General features: G+C 39.2%; 1 protein-coding gene across 14 annotated transcripts in view; it reads left to right on the top strand.

Annotated features, from left to right (window-relative positions):
• LOC122575908 (MICOS complex subunit Mic60) overlaps nucleotides 1-15,084 on the top strand; it is an 88,705-nt gene that overhangs the window by 9,267 nt on the left and 64,354 nt on the right. For all 14 annotated transcript variants that reach the window (XR_006319587.1, XR_006319586.1, XR_006319585.1 and 11 more), the window contains one exon: nucleotides 14,313-14,471. Coding sequence is in view for 10 of the 14 variants with exons in the window: in XM_043745405.1 (XP_043601340.1) it covers nucleotides 14,313-14,471 (159 nt within the window). In the remaining 4 variants the exon portion in view is untranslated. The remainder of the gene's footprint in view (nucleotides 1-14,312; nucleotides 14,472-15,084) is intronic.

Below are 15,084 nucleotides of genomic sequence, written 5' to 3'. Positions count from 1 at the left end.
GGGTCTCACGTGTATGTTCCGTGAGACGGCGAGACCCATCGGCGGGTCGCTCGTGTCTATTCCGAGGGGCGGTGATGGGTCTCGCATGTATTTCACAAAATAGGTAGTATAAAATAGGTTTATATTATTTTATCTCAATATTATCAGTAAGTAAGACATACAATAGTAAAAACAACGTAACAAAACTTAACGTAATTAGTTCCTTTCTTCATGTAATTTTTTAAAATAAATTAGGCAAAGTGTCGGCTGGCCCTTACAACGATCACAATATGTTGTTACTTTTTTGGCTCTTTTCAAGGCATGCTCTCTACCTTTTATTCTACAAATACGTTTGTAATATTCTTTACACCGCCGTCTTGTTTTGCTCGCGGGCCCTTGGTACGAATGCAGAAAATGTGAATGTTTTTTGGGCAGTGCTACATTTTCATCTGGCATTTCTTCTCTATGGGGATTTATCATATTTAAAAGATAATACGTAATTTCTTCGCAAAATTTTAAAATTTTAATACTTTTAGTACTCCATTTTCTATGTACATACAACACATTTACGAGGCAAATCCTACATATTAATTCCATTACAACTTTTTTATACCATTTTATGGTTCTTCGTAAACAACTATAATAGGATGACATCTGATCGGATAGATCAATCCCCTTTTTAGCATCATTATAAAAAAGAATAGTGTCTGGCTTTAATTTGCTGTTATTCTCCTGAACAATAACACACCTATGATTTTTTAAAGTAGCTAGCATACATACTGGCCTTTTGTAAGTCCATTTAAAAAATTTAACGTAATCTAGTTAGGGTCAAAGATGGTCCCGTCAGCTTTACTTAACATTTATAGATATATGCAAATTGATATTGACAAACTATTGTATATCAAATGTATTAATTGAAGTCCACGGAATTTATTGAACCCAACAGGAATCGTATAGCTTTTGTAATTTTGCTATAAATTGAGGTCAAAGTTGAAAAATTGCGGTCGTGTCAAACAGTCTAACGCGATCTAGCGCTACTCCACGGAGAAAACCATGAATATCGGCGCCGACGTCAACGTGTTAAGATTGTAAATTTCTACAAGATTCAAGGCTTGTAAGACATGCAAGATGCTTATGATTCAGATGATTCATCATTCAAAGACGTTTTTCATAATATTTTCTAATAGTAATATGGCTATTATTATGGTTATTATTAGTAATAACTAATAATTGCTATTAGTAATACAGTAATATTAAGTAGGTGTTCGATGCGTATGAAATGTTGTTTATTTGGATTTTGAATTTGACTTTGACGGGCTAATCATCAACTAATTATCATATTAAGGAAGATTAAGTTTGTTCTGTATACCATCTGTATTCAATGTCTCAATATATTCTCAATGTATTCAATATATATGTCGGGTTCACATTATGATTAGGGTTAGGGCCGTGAAACGAATCTTCATTTGGATCAGACATTGTTGTTAGACAATAGAGGAGATACCTTTACTAGTGCAAATATGATTATTACAGAATCTGATAAGTAACTAGATACTCGAGAAGTTAATGACAATGATCCTTGGTTCAATAACGGATCCGCGATCAACGGGATGACAAAATACGCTTTCTTCCAAAGTCCAAGTTGTACTCGACTTGCGTGTCTACGGTATGAGCATTACTGAACTAACTTTTTGTTAAAAAATAGAATATCAACCGATCGTAAAGACGCTATGTAACTCGCTAATGCGACCTTACGAGAGAATGACTTTCCGTCACGATGATGCTGCAGAGGAAAACTATGATGGGGTGTGTCTAAGAACGCGAGATCATCGGATTCATCGAGGAAAGCTTTGGTTCGGAAAGTGAGGGAAGTGAACGTCGTTGTTAATTGGTGAATTTTTGTGTTGGTCGTTGGAAAAGGATGCTAACTGCCCTTGAGAGAAAGTTGCTAGTGGGAAGCGTCGTTCGTGAGAAAAGCAGATTTCCCGTATCTTCCCGTAGTAGGTGGTAGATTTAGGGACTGTTAGGATAAAGACTGTTTGTCCTTTTGAAGTTAACAAAATCCTAAGATTTATAGCAGGTCCTCAGGCTAGCTGAACATGTACTGTGGAGATGCATCGATATCTGGTAATCATCTTACCCGAAGAATAGGGTCTGTGTGTGGCGAGCCACGAGACAAAAACCGTTGGAATGTTTACTGTCGAGTGCCGCTACAACTATTTCTTTTTAAGGAGAGCTATACAATTACTCTATATCTCTATTAAGTAAAAACGTTCATTCTGTGATCGCGGCTACGTTCAGCGACTAGTTGTCACTTCAAGCCCAAGCTCACTATCACAAATCTCGGACAATTATAATCGGGTTAAATCATAAAGACTAAACTATTGGGGATTTTCCTAAGAATTCCAAAGGAAGGCCCCGGTGTCCTTTCATCTTCGGTTTTGTTTCTGCCGGATTTTTCTCGAATAAAGTACATAAACGTTAACCAAGTTAAATTACCTGGGGGAGCAGTTTCTGGGAAATCTGTTTTACTTATTGCCGCTGTAACTTTCTCAGGTCAGAAAGAAACAGAGCATGAAAATGTTGCCGCGGCATCTACGTGACTGAACTCAAAAGGACCGCTCTGTTACGAGTAATATTCCGGTATCGTAATTCGTAGATCCTGATCCGTACTGGAAATACGAAGTAATATCTTCCCATTCCTTATCGGGAGGGATTTTTCGTTTTCATCGTTTAAAGTCGTCCGTTTGCGCCTTGCGCTACGTAATTCCTCAATAGGCTAAGCCTTCTAGATATTAGATTTCTAGAAATTAGGTAGAGATAGAATTAATAGGTATATTTTTTTTTACAAAGAATGTCTGTGATTTTAAAGATTTGTCGTGCAACCTGATATGGGACTAAAATGTTTCCAAACGAGTCGTTGTACCAACTGACAATAAATTCGCGGTACCATGCCGCGCCGGCATAATGGCAATGTTTTCGGGCCAGTTTCGGCGCGGAGTGAGCGCTCCATAGTTCCCTGGACAGTTAAAAAACGATAAACAGACGGTGGCAAACCTGGACGCGGAGAAATGGATTTTACAACCCTCGTCCAACCACCTAACTAACGCACCATGTGTCGCAATTATAATTGGCACTATTCTACTCTATTTTTCTCTTCTCTTCTCTTCTCTTTTGCTGCAAGCTGTTATTTGAGAGTTACCGCGCATTCGTCGTGTTTAAGAGTCGCTTAAAAATCGATCGAATGCCTTCTTCCCCACACGATTTTGATAGATTTGGTAATTTGAATTTCTGCATTCTTGTATTCTCTATACATCTCGATTTCTTGCCTCGGAGTTGCTGGTGCTACCTGTACGATATTTTTCTTATTCCTATAAACGCATATGACACGAGCAAAATAAATATTCCTATTAAAAAGAAATATATATCGTATAATGTAAGCGAATTTCGGCGGAATATAATCTATTATCGATATAGACGGATCCCGATCGCCGTGTTTATTCAAGGATAAATGGGATGGATAGGAAACGCATAAAAGTGTCGGTTCCGTTCGCCCGTTTTCGATCTCGTCGAACATTTCACAAAAAATTTTTTTTTTATTTGATAGACTATTTACAATCGATTCTCATTGAGAATTATAAGTAAATTCTTTTGGCGTGGTACTGTAACTTGGATTATAATAGATTATAGTATGTTTGATTCTAGTTGAGTCTAATGCTTCAATCTAGAGGGTATTGTCTTTTTAGTCTGCGGATCTGATCCGTCGTGTCAAGTAGTTGGGTAACTAGTGGCTTTTGGTGGTTGTTGACTCTTGTGTTATATCTGTTTTTGAACTTGTATATTTCTTCTTTGACTGTGGGTATCTTGAGGTCGCGATGTATTGTTTCGTTGATAACATATCAAGGTGCATCTATTAAGGGTCTTAGTGTTTTTGATTGGAATTGTTGAAGAATTTCTATGTTGGAACTACTCGCTGTTCTCCATAGTTGGATCCCATAGGTCCAAACAGGTTTTAATATGGCTTTATATAGCATTATTTTTCTCTGCGTGCTTAAGTTGGAACGTCGGCCAATGAGCCAGTAGAGTTTTTCAAGTTTAGCCTTGAGTTGCTTCGATTTGTCTGTGATGCCTTGTTTCCATGCCAATCTCCTGTCCAGAGTCATGCCCAGATATCTGACTGAATCCTTGTTAGGAATTGTAATATTGTTAATGGTCACCTGAGGGCAGGTTTGTTTTCGCAGCGCGAAGGTTACATGTGTGGATTTATTTTCATTAATTTTGAAGCCCCATTTGTGGGACCACTTTTCCATGGAGTCGAGACCTCGCTGGAGAGTGGAGGATGCAATTATCGGGTCTGCGTGGGATGCTAATAGCGCTGTGTCATGAGCAAATGTCGCTGTGGTTATCTCTGTTAAGGTTGGTAAATCGGCAGTGTAGATGGAGAACAGCAGGGTTCCGAGGACACTGCCTTGGGGTATGCTAGCTTCTATTGGAAATGTTGCGGTTGTGGCGTCTAAGTATTTAACCATGAATTGTCTATTGGTTAGGTAGGATTTTAGGATGGAGTAGTAGGTGTGTGGTAAGATTTTCTTTAGTTTGAACAAAAGTAACTTCTAGAGAAGTGGAAAGTTCAATTTGAAAGGGAGAGTGCAGGTATTCCGTTATTCCCGCGGCAATATTGGAGGAATGAAGTTTAAATAAATAGATGTTTAGCAAACCGGTTGGCTTTTTCTATAGGGCTACGCGCCCATCCACCTTACGGACAGCGAATTGGAGGGATTATTTGCGGGGGACGTGTGAGTTTCCTGGAAGCCTTCCATAGTGAGTAGTTGGAGTCAGCTGTAGGACACAGATTGGCAAGATATTTTTGGAAACAGTCATTTTTATAGTTTTTAATGATTTTGGTTAAATTCCTAATTGCGTTATTTGGCTTGCGTTTGTCGTCAGGTGTTCTGACTTTGCCATACTCTTCTAGGTCTACGTTTTTCTGCGATTTTTTTAAATATGTGATGGGGGTATTCATGTTTATTGATAGAACTCTTAGTATGTGTGGAAGAGCAGATAGCGTTTGTTATACTGGTGTTAAAGTATTCCGTGGCTGTTCCAATATCTTCATTTGTTTTTAGGGAAATTAAGGCTGATGTTGAATGATTAAAGACTTCTCTAAAGAATTGCCAGTTGGTGAGTTGGTTATGAATAAGCCATTAGGTGGATTTTCGATAATTGTTGAGTTAATTGTTGCAATAACGGGGGAATGATCTGAAGAGGGTTCCGCCGAGGAGTTGATTCGGACATATCTTGGCGAGATATTTTTAGTTATAAAGAAGTCTAGTAAATCAGGTATTTTGTTAATGTCAGTGGGCCAGTATGTGGGTTTATGGTGAGGTAGTTGAGTCTGTTGGTGTTTATGCTATTCAAGAGATTTTTGCCTCTTACTGTGCTAAGTCTGCTGCCCCATTGGGTATGTTTGGTATTATAGTCTCCTTTAGCTATGAATCTATTGCCCAGAGCATCAAGGAAGTTATCAAAGTCTTCTTTAAAAATGGAGTATCTAGGAAGACAATATACTGCTGAAGTGGTGATTGTACCATGGCAATCTTCTATCGCTATGTTTGTGGCTTGGAGATAGCCCTTCTGGAACGATGGAAGCTCATAATACTTAATGTTGGTTTTGATAATAATTCCGGTGCCGCCGTGAGCCTTTCCACTGGGATGTTGGGTATGGTAGAAGTTATAACCGTTTATTTTCAGGTAATTTTTGTCGGTGAAGTGAGTTTCAGATATGAGAATTACGTCGATTTGCTATTGTTTTAAGATGAGTTCTAGGTCATATTTGTGCTGAGCTAGACCGTTGGCATTCCAAAGAGCTATGCGTATTGGTTTTATTTTGCTTGGGGGCGTATTAATTTATCCATGAAGAATGTTAATAATGATAGTAAGTTATTAATTTGTTCTGATTGTTTCTCGATTAATTTTTCGAGTCTAGTGAAGTTATCCGTGTTTTGTGAACTGGGAATTGTGAAATTGGGTTATTTTGAGAATGGTCACTATGGATTTTCGGATTGTTTTGATTTCCTTGAACTGCCTGGACATAGGAGATTGAAGGAGTAGAGAATTTTTGAGGACTGAGTACTTGGTTGGTTATCTCCTTGACTCTGGGTTTAGGATACTTATTTTTGTACAAGGTCTTGTAGGCTGAGTAACTTTTATAGTTCACAGAATGCTCTCCTTGACAGAGGATGCACTTCGCAGGGGTTTCTGGCGATTTAGTGCACTGATCAATGGGATGAATACCTGCGCGTTTAACGTAGTGAAAATTATGGCTGCAATATATCTGCATGTGACCGTACTTTTGGCACCTTTTACATTGCACTATCTCTTTTTTTTATAAAAGGAGGCTCGAATTTTACTACTGAGTTCATTAGTCGATTAATATTGTAAATTTGTTTATTGTTTGGCTTTTGTTTTAAGTCAATAAAAAATAAGGATAGCGGGTTATTCGAGATTCTATGCCTTATGTTGCTAATGTTGATTGCTTCATGGCCATGTTTTAGGAGTTCGAACTTCAGTTCGTCTAAGTTAGCTGAGTGGTGGATGTTGCGTAGTACCACACGAAAACGTCTTTCTTGTTTGAGTTGATATGCGTGGAAGTTTGCGTTCAAGGTTTTTAGTAACTTTGTTAGTTTTCTATAGGAGTCTGGGTTAGTCGGCAGAATTTTAACTTGGTTATTATTTATTTTTAGTTTGTAATCCTCTTTGTTGATATCTTTCTCAATGGACTTTATCATTGTTTGAATATCGATGACATCATCAATGAAGATAGGTGGGGGAGGAGGATTTTTTTGGGTATGTTGGTTAGTTAGTGTTTCAGCTACGTCCATAAAGTCGTTTGTAGATTCTAGTATTGCGAATCTATTGTAGGTGGTTACATGGCTTGTTGACGGTTTATTTTGACTAGTGTTTGCGTTTATTTTAACTGTTTCTAGCTTACCCTTTTTTATGTTGTTAGTGTCGTTTGAAAGAAGGGATATATTGTACTTTCGCCACGGAGGAGGGAGAGTTATAGTTTTGCTCAAGAGAGCCTGATTGAGATATTTGGGCCATCTTCGAGCTAGTTAATTCAATTTGAAATAACTAGTCGATAGGCTATGATTCGGATCAGAGATTAGGAGCGTTGGATCTTTCACTAGTAAGTTTAGAAAACACTTGGTCATGTCTGTTTCGATTCACTTTCGACGGATGGGCGTCACGTGTTGTATTGTGAACTTCACTAGCACTTCACTGAGCACTAGACACACGTCTGCACGCTTCGGCACTAAACAGCAAACTGACAAGTTAAGATGAGGTCTGCTCAAGTACATTGTGGAACTCTTTTTCTGTCACGATGATGCTGCTGCGGAGGAAAGCTATGATGTCTGATTTCACAAAGAATACTGCAATATACTAGGCATATCATCGTCGCAGAACGTTACAGCCTGCTACACTATAGCACCGTGACGGTGTTGACACGCTTCTTCTTCCCACAGCCGAGGGATCGTGACGAAGGCCAGCCAGGCAGTCGTTCCAGGCGTTGCAAATTTACATTTTCTTACGATATTTAATAATACATAATAATAAAATAGGTAAACAGAGCTTGAAATATGAAATATGAGTCAGAGAGCGACAGACAGCATCGTAACGTGAATAGTAAAAGAAACGGAAACGAGGATTTCGTAACTCGTTAAAGCTATTTCCTTCAGTCGCACAACAGGATCAGGAGCAGCTTTCTTTCTATGGAGAATTCAAAGCATGTGATTTTAAGTTTCCACTTTCTTCTCTTTGTGTTCGGTTCAATTCGATTTCGTAGCCGATGATAGTCGGTGGGGCAAGTGGAAAGGAATGATTTAAAGAGTGTGTAGAGAAGGCTGCTGGTGCTGGTGTATACGGTAAAGATTAATCGAGGCGAGTCCCGGATTCGAACTGTTCGAAGGAGCCGCAAACCAATCGAGTCCCTTCTTTTGTTCCGTGAGAGGAGAGATAATCTGTCACCGTGGAACAGACGATTCACTCTGGCGCGAAGATAAATCGCTCGAAACAACTTTTTTCAGTAGAAGGAAAATGACAAAGGAGCAAATTTATTATTATAGAAATTATATTTATTATCATAAAAATTGTATTGCTTTGTCTAAAAATTACTCTCGTTATCTACGTATTACAGATCTAACGGTAAATCATCGCTATTTTCAGATTTGATCAGGCGTAGAAAACTGTCGTAAAAAAATGAAACATTGGATGCGTATCTTTTTCTCTAATGATATGTATCGTATAGCAATTATGGAACGAATTTTAAGACGGAACGGAACAAATTCTTCAAAATTCTTTAAATTCTACGAATTTTAAAGTGAAATGATTCAATATTATTATCCAATCTCAGAATGCAAAACATGTAATATCGGTGTCTCGCTCACCTCGCTGATTTCGGTAATATTTTAATATTTTGTCGGGGACATGATTCTGTACAAACATTCTCCTATACGTACAACCCCCATCCCTGGGCCTTCCCAGTTTTCCAGATATTCGCAAAAACCTGTCGGTATCGCTAAATTTTGCCTATAAGTGTGCGTCCCGGACGCAATATTGTAAAAAGTAACGCGCGCACTTTCCACAAAACTAAGATTCGGTTATACGTGTGACGACAGTGGCACGTTTCGAGACCGTAGTACAATTATATATATCTGAATGTCGATCGAACGAGTAGCGGTTATTTTCAATGCACGGCCGTTTACGCGCTCGATGAATTTGCTCATTTGCGTTTGCCCCGACAGAGAGCGACGCGCGTTCATATCGACGGGAAATCGATTCGGTCGGCTCGGAATCCGTCCTTTTACCGCTTTTGTCGTTTTTGTCGCTCTTGTCGCTTTTGTTGCATCGTTGGTCGATCGTTTCGTTGAGAGCGAAACAAGGTCACGCGTTTAGGAATAGAGGGGTGGGAATTGGAGGGGGGAATGGGGTAAAATGGGAACAGAGGATGAAATATAGAAGCGAGTAGGGCAAGAATTGTTAGAACAAAATATTGGAACACTAAAGAAAAGAAGGGGATAAAGGGACGGATCGTAGATGAAAGATTAGACGAATGAAAATGAGAGTTTAACGATAATTATTTGAAAAGGTAAATCATTAAAGGTTAATGTTATATTGTGTTTTATTTGCAGCGTCTTTCTCTTTAGGGTCAATTTACGTTATTGGATTTACATTTTTTAATATTTTAATTACGAAGCAGTGTTGTTTCATGGAGCTTCGCTTGGTATATTTTTCGCCGTTATGTTTTCTTTTAACCCATTCACTGCCAGGCAAATTTTATTGCTTGCAGTTGTAGTACTAGAATGGCATTTGCAGTAATTTGAAAATGGAAAGAAAGAATATCTGTCGATCTCGCAGTTGTCAGTTAATTGAATGGGTTAATTGCAACTTGCAATTATATGAAATTTGAAGAAATTCGTGCATTTAAGTATAACGCTACTATATCTATATAAAACCTTTTTGCGGCTGAAATTTGTTTAGGGAGCTTTCACCCGTATAAAACGTCTGTTACTCTGGTATACATATTTTTTGTATCTCGATATAATTGATATAATTGATGTACGATGATATCATGGATTATAAATTTCACCGCGAGGTTTTCAATCGGGGGTTAGAAAGTGAAGAATATAATGAGGAACATGTAACCGTGAAGGCGAAGAACGCGAAAGGAGAGAAAGCTCTGATAAAGTGAAAATAAAAAAAGGAAAAGGGCGAACAAGGAGAAGAAGAGAACAGAGCAACGATCATCGAGATATCAAGATTTGCGCCAAGAATGTAGACGGTGATGGTGGTGAGGGTAATAAAGAGGAGAGATGTCACATAAAGAAAAAGAGTGGACGAATGGTATGGTATAATGGTGAAAAGTGACGTGAAAAGCAGGATACAAAGGAAACATAGACAGACAGAGAGAGAGAAATGCGAAATGGAACGGATACAGAGGATCCTGAGGCTGCAACGCAACGTACGGACAAAAGAAAGGAGATAGGGGACACGAAACGGTATAGAGCACGCTGGAAACTGGATGGGTGGAAGACACGGAACAGACGAAAATAACTTGACAAACAGGGGTAGTAGAAACAAGAGTAACAAAAGAATAACGTCAGAAAGAAGGATGGAACGATCCGGCTAAATGGGAAGACGGATAGGCGGATGGAACGTGAAATAGGGGCGAATGCAAAAGAATTAAGACTCGTGATAGGAAGAAGAAGGAAAGAAAAGTTATTACTATTAGAAAGCAAACATCTATGGTGAAAATATGATAGGAAATGAAGAAAGAAAGCGGGAAAGAAACGGCCTCTCCAAGAAAAGTTGAATGACGATAGAATAGAACGATAATTGGGAGAGAAGCGTGTCAAAGTTTCTAATTTTTCGAAGCGTGAAACGTCACATGGACAGGCCATAGCTCGTCGGGCTTAATCATTCTCTGTCGATTTAACTTGGGTTTTCCGACTCCTCCAGTCTCCCTCTATATTCTGCAACGAGATAGCTGCTTTTACCGTGGAACGATCGCGTCACGTTGACGGGCGAGTTGCGGTTGAGGTACGAAACCGTTAATGTGTATAAATAATATAGGGAGAAGGAGCATGTGTATATTCTTGTTAAACATTTAGAAAATCGATTAGACGATGTCCGATAGGCCGACAGCATGTGACAGACTTTGTTAACCCTCGCGTCTCCTGCATTTTCTTAACGTAACTGGTAATGCGGATTTATATCGAAAGGAAGAAAAATATTTTAAATACTTTGATATTTCCTAAAGAACAGACTGCGCGGCAGTTTCCCAACTAGCCATTTTTTGATTACGTGAATCGGATGCAAAACAGAAGAATCTACCCATCTACGTAATACGTATTTGCGTATTTACAAAACTCGGAAATTCAAATGAAGGAGCTGCAATACGCCTTGGGTAATTTTCAAATCTTACTTCTGGCTAGCGAACAATATCGAGTTCTCTCTTTATTTTCCAATGTCGTCGAAGAGCAGCTCCGTTTACTCGGTCTTTTACTTCATTTTTTAGATTCTTATGATCGTCCTCTATTGCAAAACGGAACACGTAAATAAGAATAAATGCTACGTTCAGAAAGGTTCTTCGATATTCTTAGAGCCGGCACGTCGCGGTATTATCTTCTCTCTCTCTCTCTCTCTCTCTCTCTCTCTCGCTCTCGCTCTCGCAAGCCGCAGTTTGCTTATCCGAAAGCGTCATGAAGGGCAGACTGGTTTGAAAAGATGGAGAGGGATTGCATGTTTCCAAAGATTACTGTATCGTGGAGATCAACGCGAAACTGATTCGCGGTGACGTTAGATCTCTTTCTTGGCATTTTAATCTCTGTACGGATGCGCGCATAGTATGGCGATTGAAAAATGCCTACTTCTGCGCAACATAGAAACGAGAAACTTCGCAAAGAAACAAAAGGATCAAACGATATTCGGTCGATTTCGACTTACGGCTATTATCTTAACACGCGCGACTATTCATGACGAATCTTGTCGGTAATGCAAGTTTAATCAGTGACTGCGTAAACACTCGTCGCGCCTCTGCCCTGTAACCCGTTGTAACACGTTGTAACTCGTGTTCGATTGCAATTCGTAATCGATGCACTGTAAATTGTGCAAATCGGCATGATATTCTGTCGGTCAAGCATATCAGTAATGTCGGCCACGAGAAAAACGAGATCTATGTGGATCAAGTGGTGCCGCTGCGGTGATTTATTATACGCGTCAATCCGAATAATTTGGTCCAAGTAACCCCGTTTCCATGCAAAGTGCCACAACCCCTTCCATCTTCCAACACACTACCACCTTTTCGAGGCTTCCTCTCTTCCAGGTATTCAGACGATCGAATTCTCGCGATCCTTCTAGATCCTTCCCTTCCTCGTCCAATTCGTTTCAACTAAAATTTACATTGTTCCGATGGGGTGGGTTGGGGGCGGGGCTTTTGTTTATTGGATTTTCGGTCGATCGATAGCTTTTCGAGGGAATCGTTCTGCCAGTTTTCTTTTACTTTCACTTTGGATTTTTTGCATTTTCAAGGTTTACCGATTTTAGTATTTCTCTTTCGCCTGATCTTTGGATTTTTCAATTTTTACAGCATTAAAGGCTTCAGATCTTTTTCTTCGATATATGGGTCTCTCTCGATTTTCTGTTTCTTCTAATCTTTGTTGTTTTAAGAATTAAGGGGCTTTTCCTTACTCTATTTTCGGATGTTTTGTAATTCTTTATTTCGCGAGACTCATGAGACGCATGGTGTCCTATAAGCGGAAGAAATAATGTTTGAATATTCCTTTGTTCATTTTAATTCATACATCCGTACGTCGTCGATTTTCTTCAAAGAAAGCTAATCTATCGATAAATTTTTCTCTTGTTACCAAAATGCCGAACATTTTGAAAGAAATGAAATGAAATGAAATAATGTATCGTACGTTAGAAGAAAGAAAAGGTGTTTCGTAGCACGATATAGAGATAAAAGATTTCTAAATTTGTATCGAGAAACCGGAGCAGGATGTATCTCTCTTTTTTACATGAAACGTGTTACAAGGTTGCATGTACTTGTGAAGTGTACATACAAGTTTCATTACTTTGGCTATTAATGGAAACGATCCAATTCTACGGATACATCGATATTATATAGAATCTCGTGCAGAAAATGAAAGCAAAATCTTCAATTAAAAGTCGAATCGACGATACGAACGAACAGATTGAGTGTTCGAATGTCATCCAAACGTATGTCTGACGAGTTGCACAAGTGGAGTTTAAATCACGGTAGTGATTAAACCAGCAACGAGAGAGTGAAATTAGTGGGAGGATAATCAGATACAGAAAAAGACGGTGGAAATTTTTAGGATGAGGCAATATTTTCCAAGAATGTTACAATTGTTTGCAATTTTAAAATATCGAAACCACTTATAACGATATGTTCCTGCATATTTCTCGCCGCAAAAGCTTCTTTCTGCGTGCTCGTCCTGAACTTTCGACCGTTCACGGGGAGACACCATCTCGAAGAAGCTCGCCAACGGGAGTCGTAAATTTCCGTTACGATTTAACTAATCGACGCCACGAATCGTTCGACTCCTTATTTCGGTTCAGATAATAAGGGTGGTTGAATGAATATAACATAATGATACATTGACGGTACATTGATGATATTAACAGGTTAATATATATTTTCAACGCTCCAACAACTTCAATGTGATACAATGTTACGTAAGTGGAATGACAAACTACGAATGAGTACGACCTGAGACTCGCTTCGTGTTGGCGACTGTGATGTATCTTCCGTCGATTCGACTTGGAGATTCTGATGACTTGACTTCTGACTCCTGTTGTTCCTTGAACTGTGTTTTAACTCGAGTTGATGTTAACTGACTTAGACTGTTACTGGAATGTTACTGTGGACGTCTAGAGCACAAGTTGACTGTTCTGCAGTCGTGAGAACAAGTATAGAGATGAAGTGACTGCTCTGTAGTTGGAAGAACAAGTGAAGTTCGTTCTTGTGTGATTACGGAGGAAAACTCGGAGTGGGTGTCTTTGTTGTATGAAGAAAGCAGTACGTCGCACGGACAATCTCACGCGACGTAACACGTCCCGATATCTATCTTGATCCCTTCCTTGTCACGGCGCATAACTTAGCAAGACATTATACTTCAGAGGATATTACACATTTGAAAGAGACTGTCGACTAAAAAGCTCCGTTAAAAGGCACATCTAATCCATCGCTTTTCAGCTGAAATATCCGTTCCCTAGCCTCTTCAAACGATATACGTACATATCTGTACATATCCTGCACGTTCGTGCGTTTTCAGAGAGAGACGAGTTCGTAAATTCTTTCCGATGTTTCTTCCATTCGCCCGCTGTTCAGCGACTCAATTGGTTGAAACGTGGTTCTTTGATGCTGCATTGTTTAACGATGAAACCAAGCGATCCTCCGATCTTTGACGCTAAGCCGTTAGCCGAAAGACTAGCCACGGGTAAGAAGCGGCGGATAAGCGGCTATTCGACCGCCTTTTACGTAAAAATCCATTTTTCTTCGTTGTCTCGTTCCGTTTCTTTATTTCTATAGAATAAAATTTGATAAGGAGGAGAAAAGAATTATATTATCGAGTCGCGGATAATTATAATTATGTATGAATACGATTAAGGATTAAGGAAATGGAATCTAAGTGTAAAAGCTTATGCGGTATCTGACGCTAGATATCATTACCCTATACACGTATGTGTAACTCTATTTTTATTTCGATTATATTTCATAATGTTTTTTGTACCGCTTTCTGTTTCAGCTCGCATGGAGGAAGAAAGGGGTGCATCGAATGCTCAAATTCTTTGGTCAGCTTGCCAAGCCTTGGCTCGAGCTGTTAAATCAGCGCCAGCAGGTGCGGCCGTAGAGGAAGTCATCAGGCCTCTGGAACCGGAAATCAAGGCCGTCACCAAGGCAGCACGTAAGCACTCCAATATATTTTCAAATAATCTACGTTCCTTCCTTTGATGTCAACAACAGCTATCGAGTTTTATAATATAACGTTGTTTTACCCCTGTCGCGATCGCGATCTGATACTAGTATACTTCGAATGGATTAAAATGGAATTCCTTTGAATTAGAATACTGAAACGTGACGCAATTTGTGGTTTCGTGAGATTAGAGGGCGGTTCGTAGTCGATGATGTTAGCAAACCGGTTGTCCCGATCTGCAATGAACAAGAGAATAAAAATTCCACACAAAGATCATGCCTTTTTGCGGTAGAAGTCAGGAAGAAAGATTACAACTAACGACAGAACTAATCTCAAAATTTTACAATATTATAGAATTAACCCTTAGAGTGCTATGAATGCGTATATGCGTCTGGCGAAAGTCATCGGTGTGGACTAAGGACGCATATATGCATCTGGTGAAAGCCATCGCTGTGGACTAAGGACGCATATATGCATCTGGTGAAAGCCATCGCTGTGGACTAAGGACGCATATATGCGTTTGTCAATTTTTCCGATCACCTACGCAGAAGTAATACTATTACGTTTGTATGAGATAAATATAAATGCATTTCAATGTTAATGC

Source organism: Bombus pyrosoma, linkage group LG15 (assembly GCF_014825855.1).
Source record: "Bombus pyrosoma isolate SC7728 linkage group LG15, ASM1482585v1, whole genome shotgun sequence".
NCBI lineage: Eukaryota > Metazoa > Arthropoda > Insecta > Hymenoptera > Apidae > Bombus > Bombus pyrosoma.
The sequence above is the reverse complement of the archived record's forward strand: the minus strand, read 5'-3'. Positions and strand labels throughout refer to the sequence as shown.